This window comes from Mus caroli, chromosome 14 (genome assembly GCF_900094665.2).
Source record: "Mus caroli chromosome 14, CAROLI_EIJ_v1.1, whole genome shotgun sequence".
NCBI classification, from domain to species: domain Eukaryota; kingdom Metazoa; phylum Chordata; class Mammalia; order Rodentia; family Muridae; genus Mus; species Mus caroli.
The window spans coordinates 61,810,934-61,825,812 of record NC_034583.1 but is presented as its reverse complement, the minus strand read 5'-3'; the positions used below and the strand labels follow the sequence as shown (position 1 = coordinate 61,825,812).

Sequence of the window (14,879 nt, the reverse complement as noted above, 5' to 3'; positions counted from 1 at the left end):
AAAAAAAAAAAAAAAAAACAAAAACAAAACAAATAGCTCTTAAAAACTAAGTCTATCAACATAAAAGTTTATGTAACATTCACACATTGACTCCATAAATGCCTAACCAATAGCTTATCACTTTCTGAACTTTGAAAGTCAATTGTTTAACCTAACCATTCTTGCTGCATAATAAAGATCACTATTACATTTCTTTAAAATCTGATAATATCAAGATAGTATCATACCAGTTTAACGTTAGAGATGTGGGGTGACATTGTTACCAGGAATATATGTTGAACTGTTGGGAGGATTGTTCTTCCTATAGAGTCCTGCTTGTAGAAACACAGTTTTTAGGGGAATGGTTTGTTAGTTATGTTCTTGTTGCTGTTATAGAAGACTTGGAAAAGCCAACTTAAAGGGAGAAGTGCCTATTTGTCTCACAGTAAAGGAATGCATCCTATCATGGTGGGGAAGCTGTGGCGGGGAATAATCTCTGGGCTATGATGGTAGAACATTTGGTGTCTGGTTCACATCTCTTAGCAGCTAACCAAGAACTAAGACTTCGGCCTCCAATCGTAAGTGCAGCCTCTATGGCTTATAACATTGAGGCCATGTCTACAGTGTTCCATAACTTCCCAAACCAGGGCTTCCAGTTGAGGACCAAGTGCATGAAATACAGGGAGCAAACCATAACAAATGCTAAAATTGCAGGAAATACGCATTTACATGTGGTGGTTTTAAACTGCAGATTTGGACTCTCAAATAACTAGGTATCCACTTACTTTCTTGGGGTGACCTGCTTGCTGTATATCTTTTTTTACCTTGCTATTTTCATAGCAATGTACACTGTTTTTGATCTTTTAATGCTGTTAACATGACAGAATCAAGTTTTATAAAAAAAAATTTAAGAGACAGGTTGGTGGTTTTTATGAAGAAAGGAAATGAAGATGACAAAAACTAAGGTTCTTTTTCCTCCATATTAGAACACCATTATAAATCAAAAGCAAAAACAAAACCAAACCAAACAAACAAAAAACCCACACACAGGCCTGTAGTAATTCAAACCAGATAGGTACCAGAACTGAGAAGGGGGAGTAGACATGGGCTCCAACCCCTCACCAAGTATCTGTCTGCAGTAGAAAAATCACTCTTTCTCCAATGGAGTCTTACTGGGTCTGTTAAACCACTTCTCAGGGCAGGCCCTGTGCCCAGGAGTAGTTGACCAACATAAATGAACTTGAAGTTATTTGTTTTATAGTTTTTGTCCCATTTTGCTTTGTTTGGGCTTTTGGGGGAAGGATTATTTATCTTTTGCTTGTATATTTTCATTTTCATTTGTGGGCTTTAGGGGTGTTTCTTGGTGTTTTTGTTGTTGTGTTTTGGGGTTTTTTTGGTTGGTTGGGGTATTTGTTGGTTTTTTTAAGAGAGAGAAAAATAACTTAAAGTTGGGTAAGTAGGGAGTGGTACACATTTACTGTAAGGCAGTGGTGGCACAGTTAATCCCAGCACTCAAGAGGTAGAGGCAGGCAAATCTGAGTTCAAGGCCAGCCTGGTCCACAGAGCAAGTTCAAGGATGGCCAGGTCTACGTAGAGAAAACCCATCTCAAAAAATAAAATTAAAAACTAAGAAAAAAAAATCACAAGCCCACAGAATTCTGTATACCTAAAGCCTCTTTTAAAAAGATTTTTAAGTTATATGTATATGTATGTTTATGGTTGGGTATTGTGCACTTCAGTGCAGTGTCCCTAGAAGCCAGAAGAGGACTTTGGAGCTGAAGTTCAAACTGTTATGAATTGCCAGATGGATGCTGGAAACCAAACTTGCATTCTCTGGAAGAGCAGAGAGTGCTCTTAACCACTGAGCCATCTCTCCAGCCTTTATATAGATCTTCCTGTGACTTTTAAGTGTAATTCTATTACCCCGTGCCAATGTTAAAGCTAACATTATATTTTCCTGTGCTAAGGATGAAATCCAGGGTACAAGGCAACCTGTTGAAGATCTTGAATTTCATTTTATGTTTGGAATATTAGTTTAAAATACTGTGCAGCTCAGTAGAATTTTTATTTTGTAATTAGGTTGTTACTTTACTGCCTGGCTGCTTTCTTTGTATGGACTAAACTTCGGTGTGTGATACATGTATGTGTGATGTGTACCACAACACACATGTGGAGGTCAGAGGACAATTGAGGTATCAGTTTTAGACTTCTAGTCCATGTGGTTCTCAGAGATTGAATTCAGGTCATCGGGCTTGGTAGCAGGTGGCTTTACTTCTGAGCCATACCATTGTAGCTCTTTGTACTCAGGGCTCTTGGATGTAGGTTTCATCCATTATACTAGGCACATCCATTACAGTGGATCACTCCAGTCTGCTGTTCTTGCGTTCTGAGAAAGCCTTTGAAATTACTCTGCTGAAAAATTCTTCTTCCCCATTCTCTGTTCTGTCTGTAACTCCTATTAACTAGATGTTACTAGAACCTAGACTCACCGCTCCTTGTCGTAACTCTTCTCTGATTTTCCGTCTTAGACTTTTTCTTCCTCTGTGTAGCTTTAACTTTATTCCCAACCTCTTTCTCTGCTGTCATATTTTTATTTTCTAAGATCTCTTCAGTGTCTTGTTTTCCCCAACATCCTGGTATTTCCCAGTCGTGGTTTGTTGTTGTTTTAAATCTGGTGAGTCCATCCCTTTGCCTTTCTTCGAATCCTTTCCTGCTGAGTTTCTGTTTGTTCTCAGTTGGTTCTTCTTCTTGTTTATCTCTGCCTTCTAAACTAAGGTCTGTTGGTTATCCTTAATTGCTTGTTGATAGTCAAGATGAAGAGCCCATTCTGGAGCTAATAGGGAGATCATAGGATGAGACAGGTGAGCTTGGGTGTCACTCCAGCTCTCCGTGTGCATTTGTTGTGTCCATGTCAGTGTATCTTCAACACTCAGTATTTGAAGGGGAAATTCGTGCAAGCTCCTGCCTGAAGAGTAGTGTCTATCCACCAGCAGGGTGAGGGAAGACTCAGTTTTACTCCATGTAAAAGCAGCCAGTTGTGAGCCTGTTTGGTATATAGAATGTATGTCCTCAGTGTACTTTCTAGTCTCTCTGTCTCCCATACTTATAAAGAGGCATTTAGAACCATGGAGTAAGGGACAATATCTAGTTATCTGACTTTTTAAAAGCTTGCCTGTACTTTTTTGGGGGGCATCCACTTCACTTTACTGTGAGCACGTATTATAGATCAAGTTTGTATTCTCCTTTATTCCTGCTGGAAAGGAACTACACCATCTTAGACCATTTAAATCAGTTACTACTGACATTTCTGGACTCTCTCCTATCCTTGTTTGATAGAGTTGACATCTTTTGGTTTTTTTCCTCCCTAATCTTTTTACTTGTTTTAGTTGAGTTTGGGGAAGAGTAAAATTAATGTGTGCTCAATTGCAGTTTTAACCCAAAGTCACTTTAGAACTCTTCTTAAGAATTTAGAGTTAGCTATCTAAGATGTGTTCTCCTACTGTGTGCCAGACATATTCTTGTCTTTTTCATTCAGTGTTTGTATTAGTGCTCAGTAAGACTGTGGGAGGGTGGGAGTGGGGGTGGTAGTAGTAGTAGTAGCAGCAGCAGCAGTAGTTAAAGCAAACGTTTAAAATAATTTTCCAAGAGTTTTAACTACATTATAGACACTAATATAAAAGTTATACAGATAGAATAGTAAATTCCTATTTGATCAACTATGTAAGGTCAGAAACACAACTGTATTATAACCTCATTATTTCCTGTAATTATGCTGAATAAAATGACTGGGAACACTGAATTGGCAGCTTCTGGAGCGTTTCTCCTAGGAGAAATACAGGGTTAGGTTCCTGCCAACCTTTGGACACATTTTAATCAACCAGTCAGGCTGGCTTTTGTTTAAAGACAGACACATTATGGGGGCTGGCAAGGTAGCTCAGCGGGTAAGAGCACTGACTGCTCTTCTGAAGGTCCTGAGTTCAAATCCCAGCAACCACATGGTGGCTCACAACCATCCATAATGAGATCTGACACCTTCTTCTGGTGTGTCTGAAGACAGCAATAATGTACTTACTTATAATAAATCTTTTTTAAAAAGACACATTATTTGGTACTAATTATTGGTACATTAAACACGCACAAAAAAAGACTGTATACTTGTTTATATTGTGAAAAGCTTTCTTTGGGAAAAAATGTATGTTCAACAACTCTAGCCTTTCCCTGTGTATGTCCATTGATTTTGAGAACTGTGAGTGAATATAGATTTGTGTACTGTAAATATGTTTTAGCAAGTGAATTAGTTCAGAAGAACAAATTCATGACGAGAAAGATCCTTTGCCCTCAATTCCTCTAGCTCCATAAGAAAAAGACATTTATAATCCCTGTAGTAAACCATTGCAGAGTTTGTGTACATTTCTGTTCAAGCAAATGTAAAGGCTCCTCAAGTGATAACCAGTAGCAATTTAAATATATTACTTCATTGGTTTTTACAAGTTCATGAAGTAGGAGTGACTTCTGTTTAAAAGAAGGGGAAATTAAGATGATTTCAAATACATTCTCTTTCCTTCCTTACCCTCAGCTAATAGAATAGGGATTGAATGTAATTCACTCTTTATCGAAGTCAGAGGTCAACTTTGGGTGTCATTCTTCAAGAGCTGTCCATCTTGGCTTTTTGAGAAGAGTCTTACTGGAACCAAGGAGTTCACTCTTTAAGGTGGGCTAACTGACTTGCAGTTTCTGGGATCCACTTGTCTCAGCCTCTCAACACTGAAGTTTTAAGCATATGCCACCATGCCCAGTTTTTTAAACCCCTTAACAGAAGTTCAAACTCAGATACGAGCACTATATTGATCGAGTCCAACTCCTCCGCCTATAATTCACTCTTACAGAAAAAAACCAAAAACAAACAAAAAAACCAAGTGTTCTAATTGTTGTCCTCATGAGTACTTCAATATTTCTTGTCTAATTAAAAGTAGATGGATAAGCCAGGCATAGTGACTTATGCCTTCAACCTCAGCACAGAGAGGCAGAGGCAACTGCTTCTCTTAAGTTCCAAGACAGCTTGGTCTACATAGTTATTAGGATAGCCAGGACTAGACAGTGATACTCTATCTCCAAAAAACAGACATTCATATAAGGAAATCTGTTCATTTCTGCAGGAAATGAGATCCTGTAATTAACTTGCCCAGAGTCACACATTTACAAGATCAGTCTCTAAGCTGCTTTACATTTAGAATTACTCTGCCTACTTAAGTTGTTGGTTTTTGTTTTGTTTTGTTTTTGGTGGTGGTGGTTTTACGAGACAGGGTTTCCCTGTGTAGCCCTGGCTGTCGTGGAAATCACTCTGTAGACCAGGCTGCCCTCAAATTCAGAGATCCGCCTGTCTCTGCCTCCCAAGTGCTGGGATTAAAGGCATGCGCCACCACGCCCGGCTCCTACTTAAGTTTTATGTAGCCCTCCATGTTCAAAGGATTGTGTTGGCAAATTTTGGCAGCATTAATAGAAGAGTTTAACCAAAGTCTATTGTACATTCAGAATTGATCACGATCGTCTTCCTGGAGTGAACCACTAAAGTTTGTAGTAGGACACCAGAAAAGAGCCAGGTCTTTTTCAGGGAAGTGTAGGAGCCTGTTCGCTAGAAGAGCGAACTTCTTGGCAGCATCTGTCTAATGACACTACAAAATAAAGAACCAGTGTTTTCCAACCTTCTAACTTTTTGTGGAAAGCTGAAAAACCAGATTTTGTTCAACAATTTGTCAAACTTTAAAGTTACACCTTAAAGCCCAAACAAGAAATGTCTCTGTCATTTCATTTCAGGCTGTTTGTATGAAACTTCTATTTACAAATACATCTAAATGCTGCAACTTGTAAGCCTCTGTTCTGTTTGTCACTATGACAAGGAGCCTAAGCCAGCTTCTAGTGACAGATTAAATGAATACAGATGAGTTAAATATATAATTAAAAAAAACATTAAATGTTCAAGTAGTCAGTCTGCTTATTTCATAAAACAATTTGTTAACATATTTGGCTATATATTACCCACAATTCAAAGATCCTATGTGTTTATTATGTCAGATTGATTCATATTTTGAGTTAGCATGGTGTTTTGCAGTCTCACATGGTGGCACACTTGCTATCCTTATCTAATGCACACAGCCCTCTGAAGAGCAATATCAGTTGCTGAAGTGTGCATTTTATCTTGCTTTAAGTCAGTAGACATTACACAGCACCTGCAGCCAAAAAATTTTACCCTCTCAGTACTCTTAAAAGTAGGATGTCCCTAAACACATCCAGAAACCTTGACTTAGTTATTTGCTGAGCAAATAGCAGGAGGCCTAGCTCCAGTGGCATGAGTTTTCAGTGTGGTTGCAGGGTGTTGATGAACATCTCTAGCTAACATCAGAGAAAAATGGACAGAATAATACCTGGACAATTGGGAAGGGCTGTGTTATTTGTGTGTAAGCTGCACAAAATATAAACAGCTCAGTAGATATAAAGTAGACATTCCTAGGTATCCTGCACTCAGAATAGGGAGCAAAATATTTATCCATATTGCTATTAATGGGAATTTGGTGTTCCATTTGGGAACTGCTTCCATGTAAGTTTAGCTTTAATAGACACTACCAGGTTCTGATGTGTCTGAGTCAGCTCAGAATTGACTGTGTGTGAATTGATTTGAACTACAGCCCAACAGTGATCTTGGCTTTTCCATTTTAGCCATTCTAAAGAATATCTTTGGGATTTGAACTAAATTCTGGAGATGTCAGAGATTATGAACCTTTGCTACCTCTGAAAATGCATATTAATGTCTTTTGTACACTGGTTTCATAAACATTTTTCGTAAACATTTTTTGTAAAGAATTTGCATGTGTAGACATTCAGAGAGCCGGGTAATTCTCCCTACTATTGAGACTGACTAGTAAATATGTAAATAGACCAAATTAACCAAGCTGACTTTGACCCCAAAAGATTACCTTCCAATAACATAATAAATAGGAGAAGACCTTAATTTTTTTCGTTTCTTCTTCTTTTGTTTTGTTTTGTTTTGTTTTGTTTTGTTTTCAAGACAGGGTTTCTCTGTATAGCCCTGGCTGTCCTAGAACTCACTCTAGACCAGGCTGGCAGGCTGGCCTCGAACTCAGAAATCTGCCTGCGTCTGCCTCCCAAGTGCTGGGATTAAAGGTGTGCGCCACCACCTCCTGGCTTCTTTTTTAAATCATTTAAACTACCAGTGTTGGAGCTGAAGAGATGGCTTAGTGGATAAAAGCACTGACTCTTAGTGGATAAAAGCTCTTCCAGAGGACCTGGGTTCAATTCCCAGCACCTACATGGCAGCTTACACTTGTCTATAACTCCAGTTCCAGGGGAATAGACACCTTCACAAAGATACACATGCAGGTAAAATGCACATAAAATAAAAATAAACTAATTATTAAACTACCAGTATTTGCCAGGCTTGGTGGTACTTTAATCTCAGTAGTTGAGAGGTCAAGACAGTCAGAGCTCTGAGCTCTAAGACAGGTCCACACAAAACAAAACCACTAATATTTAGGACAAAATAGAAACAAGTTACAAATACAAATTTTCATTAGCTTCTGGAATAGACTGTCTTTTCTGGTTGCTATTAATAAATTATTGCTGCCAGGCATGATGGTACATGCTTGTAATCCCATGACTCTAGAAACATACAGGAGGATTGCTGCAAGTTTCAGGCTAGCCAAATTAAATATATAAGACCATTACTTATAATTTCTAAAGGTGTTGATTTCTAAAAACAAGAAAGAAAAATAATAGTTTGAACTGACTTCAAATAACTAAAGGTAAGACGTTTTTTCTTGCTTATATAGAGCACTATAAACCTTGACATGGGTGTTGAAGAGATGCCTACAGTTTAAGAAAGGATATTGTGTGGGGTGTGGTGGCACCCTCTTTTTGAACCCAGCACTTGAGGCAGAGGCCGGTCTCTGAGTCTGAGGGTTAGCCTGGTCTACAGAGACAGGTCAGCCAGGACTACATAGAGAAACTGTCTGGAAAAAACAAAAGTAAAGAATCCATACTGCTGTTACCAAGACTGGACTCTGGTTCCCAGCATCCACATAGGGCAGCTTATAACTGCCTATAACTCCAGCTCTAGAGGATCTACAGCCAACTTTGGTCTTTGTGAGTCTTGCATTCACATGCATGGATACACACATATACACAATTCCAAATAAAATATTTCTTAAAATAAATGACATAGTTGTAGTAAAATGAGGCTGAAGAGATGGCTCAGTGGTTAAGAGCACTTAATGCTCTTCCAGAGGACCCAAGTTCAATTCTCAGTACCTAAATCATGTGATATAACAACTGCCTGAAACTCCACTTTCAGTGAATCCACACGCCCTTTGGTCTCCATGGCTACCTACATACACATGATACTCATAAACTCACTTAGGTGCGCACACACATACACATAAATAAAAATAAATCTTTTTTTAATTTAAGTTATAAACACAGTATAGTGGTTCACTTCTATAATTCCAGCACCCCAGTGACAGAGACAAGTTCAAGACCAGCTTGGTCTGCATATTGAGTTCCAGGCCCGTCAAAGCTACACAGAAATTTTCTGTTTAAAAAAAAAAAAAAAAATCAAGGCCCAGCAGGATGGCTCAGCAGGTAGCTTGTTACCAAGCCTGACCTGACAACCTGAGTTCAATAACTGGGTCCCATGTTGTAGAAGAAGCCTGCAAATTGTCCTTCTCGTCACACTCCAGCCATAACAAGTTTACACACCACACACACACACATACAGATTAACTAATATAGTTTTAAAAGGTGAACCTTTAAATTTCTCAAGTTACAGAAATTTCAAGTCTCCCATAATCTTACTTCTCAGTGGTAACTAACTTCAAATTCATCCACATTTTCTTATATAAATTAATATACAAATGATAATATACCTCTACTTGGCAGTTTGTTCTTCTAGGGGTGAGGGACTCTCACTCTGTGTGTGTGTGTGTGTGTGTGTGTGTGTGTGTGTGTGTGTGTGTACACAAATGCCATAATAGGTGTGTTGAGGTCAGAGGACATCTTTGTGTGGAATCCTTTCTCTTCTTCCATTTTTGGATTCTGGGCTTGCCCTGTGAGTTTAATAGTAATGGATGTTTGGCTGTCCTAGAGTAAAGAGCTTTGTTGTAATGTACATCAGCAGCATCTTACATGCCAAGCATCATTGCCTGCCATCTTGGCCCATCATTTGTTCTTTTAACCTATCAATAATAATTGCCACTCATTTTTTAAGAGTTCTTTAGTTATTATCTGTGATGGTTGGATACTCATTATTAACAATAAGGTCCCTTCTTCAATATATTATTTTTCTCAGTATACCCTTGTACATCAAATTTACCTTCCAGGTCCTCACGGTACCCCCATTTTCTGGCAAAAGTTCACTATCCTCTCTTCTAATATCCCAAACATTCATGTTTTTTCAGTATGCAGAATGCCAGTGAGGAGGATCTAAATGGGTTGGGCATGGCCTAATTGTTTTCACCAATTCTTTTTTATAGTTGAAACATCCTAACTATGAAAGTTCATCCACTAAGTTAGTGAAGCCTTTCTGGTTTTGGTTGAGTAATTGGTTGGTTGGTTGGTTTTCCCTTCGGGGCTTGTATCCTACACCTTCATTTTATAATATCATGGTGGCTTCTGTCACTTCACATGATCAGATAGCAAGTCTCTCAGATAGCAAGCACACTCTCAGAAAGACACCTACGCATCTGATCCATGGGCTATGACCATTTCTATTTTACTAATTGTATTTAATGAATGGGAAAGTATTAAGCTCTTCCAAAAAAGCAAGAATCCTAATCTGTGTGTGGAAATCTCCCAAGGAGATTTTTTTAAGCAGTGGAGCTAATTTGACTATTAGGTAATTGTATGTACACAAGAATATGTCGGGGTTTTTTTGGTTTGGTTTTAACATTGTTGTGAATATTGGCAAAATCAGTTGGGCTCTAATCTTGGGGGTTAATGGTCTGAGTTTCTTGTAATAAAGCAATACTTTGCTAGTTAGCTTGAAGATCAGCTTCCATTTGTAAATGTGCTTTTTTTTAGTGGCACTAGGGAGAAGTTGCTCTGTGAACTATAGACATGACAGTTTTAGGAACAGAAAATACACTTTCCTATCTGGTAACTGTGGGGGTGGTGGGGGAGAGACAGAGAAGAGAATAACAGTATCATCAGGTCGGGCTGTGTAAGGTTAGGTTTATTTTGTTGTTTTGAAACAGTCTTGTTTCCTGAGCTGAGAACACATTACCAGTCTTACTCATCTAACTGTATATATCCCACAAAAACATATCTATCCAGGAACTCCCTGTGTATACTATGCTGACCTTGAATTTACAGAGATCCACCTGCCTCTGCTTCCCAAGTGTTGGGCAGGTGGGTCTCTATAAATTCAAGGCCAACATAGTGTACATAGGGAGTTAGTTCCTGGATACATTTTTGTGGGATATATACAGTTAGATTTCTCTTCTAATTCCATGTTTATAAGCCATGTGAAGTGGGTGAATCAGGTCGTTCTCACAGAACTTCAGACTTGAAAAGCTACAGATTCCTCTGCTCTGAAGCTGAGGCTATTAAGAAGTAGCTGGAAGTCAGGAGAAACACTGAGCCTCGCTGTAGTCCCGAGACAGTTTTGCTTATTCTTTTTTGAGAATGATAGTGTTTTACATTTTGAGGGTTTTCTGGAGTGATGCTGACGGATGCAAAGTATCTATCTTTGTCGCCTTTTACTTAATGGTGGAAATTTATTAATCATGTTTAATAAAATAGGAATTCTGCCCTAAGGGCTTTCCTGCCTTCTGGAAGTCATGACTGCATAAAAATCTTTAGGCAGGCATGTAATACATTGCAAGCAATTTCCACAGCTTGTTTCATTATCAGTATTTTAATTCTTGTCAGAATGGTCACTTTTAAAAACAAGATCCCTGAAACTACTGAACCTAAGCCTTGCTTTCTACTGTTGAAAGTTCTTAAAGTCCAAACCATTCCTTAAAGACTAACAGATGTGTGGATTAAGTATAAATGTAACTGGTTCTTTTTGCCTTTGCTTTGAACACATGTTGACTGGAAGTAGATTTGTTTGCATCCCTTTGGGGTTGTAACCAAAGCACACACCCATACTCTTCCTGCCTCTCTGGAACACGGTCAAGATTTGGAGAGTTGGGTTTGTTTGGGGGCGTTTCCCTTGCCTTATCTCCAAGTAAGCAGATGCTAGGGTTGAATTTATTTTGACCCTCTCACTTTAAATGTGGAACTGAAGCAAGAATTTAAACACATCAGAAGAGTGTGTGCTGCACTTGAGACATGCGGGACTCAGGGAGAAAGGTGTGTACTATATTCCCCAGTGTTCTCTAGACGCTTTTCAGAGGCACTGTCTTTATCCATATAGGTGGCTGCAAGCTAGCAGCTGTTACCCAAAAGGAAAGTAGTTACAACCACGTAAATATCTGTGTTGCATTTAAATTGTGTTTTTTGTGCTTGGTTTTAGCAGCATTTCCCCAGTGGTGCTTTTTACAATTAGCGACAAAATAAGTTTTGGATTTTTCTTGAAAATTTTCTTTTTAGAAGAATTTAGGAGGCATTTACTTACAGGAGAAAGTATACCATTTATTTCCCAAGCCTATGACTCAGAACTGTATAGATATTTTTTAAGTATTCTGTCATTTTGTTTTCTGCTTCAAATAAAGAGAGACGCATGTGATTATTAAATAAAGGCTACTGAGCTTCTGGTGAGTGGCAATTCTTGCTTCACTGAGCATGGTTGACTTTGTCTAGGAATTTCAAGTTAGAGTACATTAGATAGGTGGTTGCCTAGACTGACCTTTTTCTTACTGATCTTTTCCAGAGCCTGGCCCAACTAGAGAATCTGTGCAAACAGTTGTATGAAACAACAGATACAACCACTCGACTGCAGGCAGAGAAAGCCTTGGTTGAATTCACCAACAGCCCTGATTGCCTGAGCAAGTGCCAGCTGCTCCTCGAGAGAGGAAGTGTACGTAAGAGTTAAGTCCTAAGGGCAGCAGAATTAAGAAGAATGCTCTGCTTCTAACTTTAGGGACAGTGGGGTAGCCATTGCTGAGTCTTCAGCTATCCGATCTGTTTCCCTCTTGAACACTGTCATACCAGCCAGGTTAACGATGGCCTCCTCAGTAAGCCCAGTACGCGCCCTACACACACACTTCTGTTCTGCACCAGATTCCTAGAATGCATTCTCTATTCTTATGCTTCAGTGTCACCTCCTGTCCTTTATAGGGGGAAGGGGGCATATAAGTCCTTGTTTTATAAACTTGATTGTCTCCTATTGTTTTTTTCCTCAGTTCTGCTTACTGCTTACCTAACAGAGCTAAGGAAACATGACCATGACAGTGAAAATGAAAGGAAATTAAAGTGTTTTCTTTTGTTAGTTTTTTGAGGCAGAGTCTCACATAGTACAGGGTTGTCTCAAATTTACTATGTATCTCAGGATGACCTTGAACTTCTGATGCCTTGGCCTCCCTAAGATGGTGCTAACTAAGATTTAGTGTGACCATGTCTGGCTGGGAAGTTTAGGTTTTAGAATTAGAATCTCTTCCAACTGAGGCTGAGGAGATGATGGATCAGTGGTTAAGAGCACAAACTACACTTGCAAAGGACCCGGAGTTTGGTTTCCAGCACCCATGTCAGGTAGCACGCAAACACCTGTAGCTCTAGTGTCAGTAGGGATCAGCACCTCCCTTAGTGAAGTAACATACACTTCAATTCAGTCCTGGTTTGTTTTTGGGTTTTTTTTTTTTTTTTACTTTATTTATTTTTGATTTTTTTTTTTTTCTTTTTCCCAAGGCAGGGTTTCTGTGTGTAACCCTGACTGTCCTAGAACTCACTTTGTAGACCAGACTGGCCTTAAACTGAAAGACTCGCCTACTTCTGCCTCCCAAGTGCTAGGATTAAAGGCATTCAACACCATGCCCAGATTGTTCTTGTTTTTCTTAATACCCAAACAACTTTCTAGACATGCCTACCTATATTATCTTTTTCACAGGTAAAAGGAAAGAAACTAAGAAAAAGTATAAATATTAGCTATAATTACTGTGAGCCTGATAGAGTTGGAAATAGAAATGATGGTGCAGTTTTGTGTCTTAAAGAATAATATATTCTTCAAAAATTTGTTTATAAGTATTTAATTTTCAGAAGCCAAGGGTAGTGAGTAGCCAATGCCTGTAATCACAGCAGTCACCATGAGTTCAAGTCCAGCCTTGATTATAAAGTTAGACCCTATCTCTTAAAAAACACAAATGTAATAGTAATTTATTTTCTAAAGAATATCCTTTAGGCCAAAGGAATATAAAAAATGTAAAAGGGCTAATTTGTTAAGAATAGAATTCTAATTGGCTTACTGTTTAGTTTTCATTAGCATTATTCAAATGTTTATACAATAATTAAATTATAAATGGTTAAAATCATCCTTTTGAAGTTAGGGAATCTAGCTCTTTTTAAAAAATATCTGAAGATTACCAAGTCATGCCAGAATACTGGTGTGACTGAGGCCTGCACATAGTATTTGTGCATATTCTTTAATGGCTATCTGTGAACTGGTGCAGAGCACATGTCCTGGGAGATATACAACCCGCTCTCTCCTTTCACCTTGCTCCCAGAACCCACATGCACGCTCTGAACTGTTGACTCTAATTTCTCAGTGACAATTAACAAGATAGAGGAAAGCAGAATACAGTAGCTGTGGTGGATTCCTTGTATTTAATCTCTGCGGACTGCTCAGTGGCTTGGCAAGTCTATTAAAATTATGAATAAAAACTTTACAGTTTACATTTTTACAGTAAACCGCAAGTGTATAAATCACATCCAAGCCACTTCTGAAACTTTTTTTTCTGTTGTATTAGTCATTTTGTTTTTGAGATAGTCTCAATGTATATAGTATTAGCTAACCTTGAACTCACAGCTGCCCTTCTACCTCAATTTACAGGGGTGCACCACAAAAATTTTTTTATTTGTTGTGTTAAGAATCTTTTCTGCTTGTTGGTGTTATATAAAAATACTAGCATGAACGGATAGATGTCTTTAAGACTTAGTTTCATGGACGATTATCCTTGACCTGCAGTTAAATTTTTTAGTTCTGAATCTTTTTCTGTTGCATGATATAACATGTAAGATCACCACACGTGATCTCTCCTGGCATGTTCTGACCAGTTGGAATGTTTTAGTGAACTGTAAATCTAAAATGTATTAAAAGCTTCTGGAGAATGAAATAATATTCCATTGTTAGGACATCATTTTTCTCAGAAATAGTTAATCTGAAGTTACTGTAAAACCATAATATGCACTCCCCAGAACTGTGCAGCACAGTGGGCTCTTCTGTCTAATGTTCCAGTTAACCTTTCATTCTAATGCTACACTGCAGAAATGTCACAAGATGAAGCTTTATGAAATATCTCAAACAAAACCTGTAGCGCTGACTGACCCAGCACAGTGCTGAGTGTCCTCTCACTCTCTCCCACAGTCGTCCTACTCCCAGCTGCTGGCAGCTACATGCCTTACCAAGCTCGTGTCTCGGACAAACAACCCCTTGCCCCTGGAGCAGCGGATAGATATCCGTGAGTATAGAAGAATGGATCCAGAGGGGTTCCCCCAAAGTTTTGGGTCCAGTGCAATTACTGCAGATGATTCCTAACCCATCTTTTTGGTTGCTAACACACTTTTTTTTTTTTAATCACTTCTTTGTTTTCTTTTATTAGCATTTGAGATAGGACCTCTCTGTGTAGCTCAGGCTGGCCTCAAGCTCACATTCCTCTTGTCTCACACCTGCTAAGCATGCACCACCATGCTCTGCCTTTCATTTTTTTATTGTCACTGATACCTGGGGGGGGATG

At 38.7% G+C, this 14,879-nt stretch overlaps 1 protein-coding gene across 2 annotated transcripts in view; it reads left to right on the top strand.

The window, feature by feature from the left end:
• Nucleotides 1-14,879, top strand: part of Xpo7 (exportin 7) — a 92,838-nt gene that overhangs the window by 39,520 nt on the left and 38,439 nt on the right. For both annotated transcript variants that reach the window (XM_021181421.2, XM_029468780.1), the window contains exons 2-3: nt 11,864-12,010; nt 14,510-14,603. In XM_021181421.2, the coding sequence (XP_021037080.1) occupies nt 11,864-12,010; nt 14,510-14,603 (241 nt within the window). The remainder of the gene's footprint in view (nt 1-11,863; nt 12,011-14,509; nt 14,604-14,879) is intronic.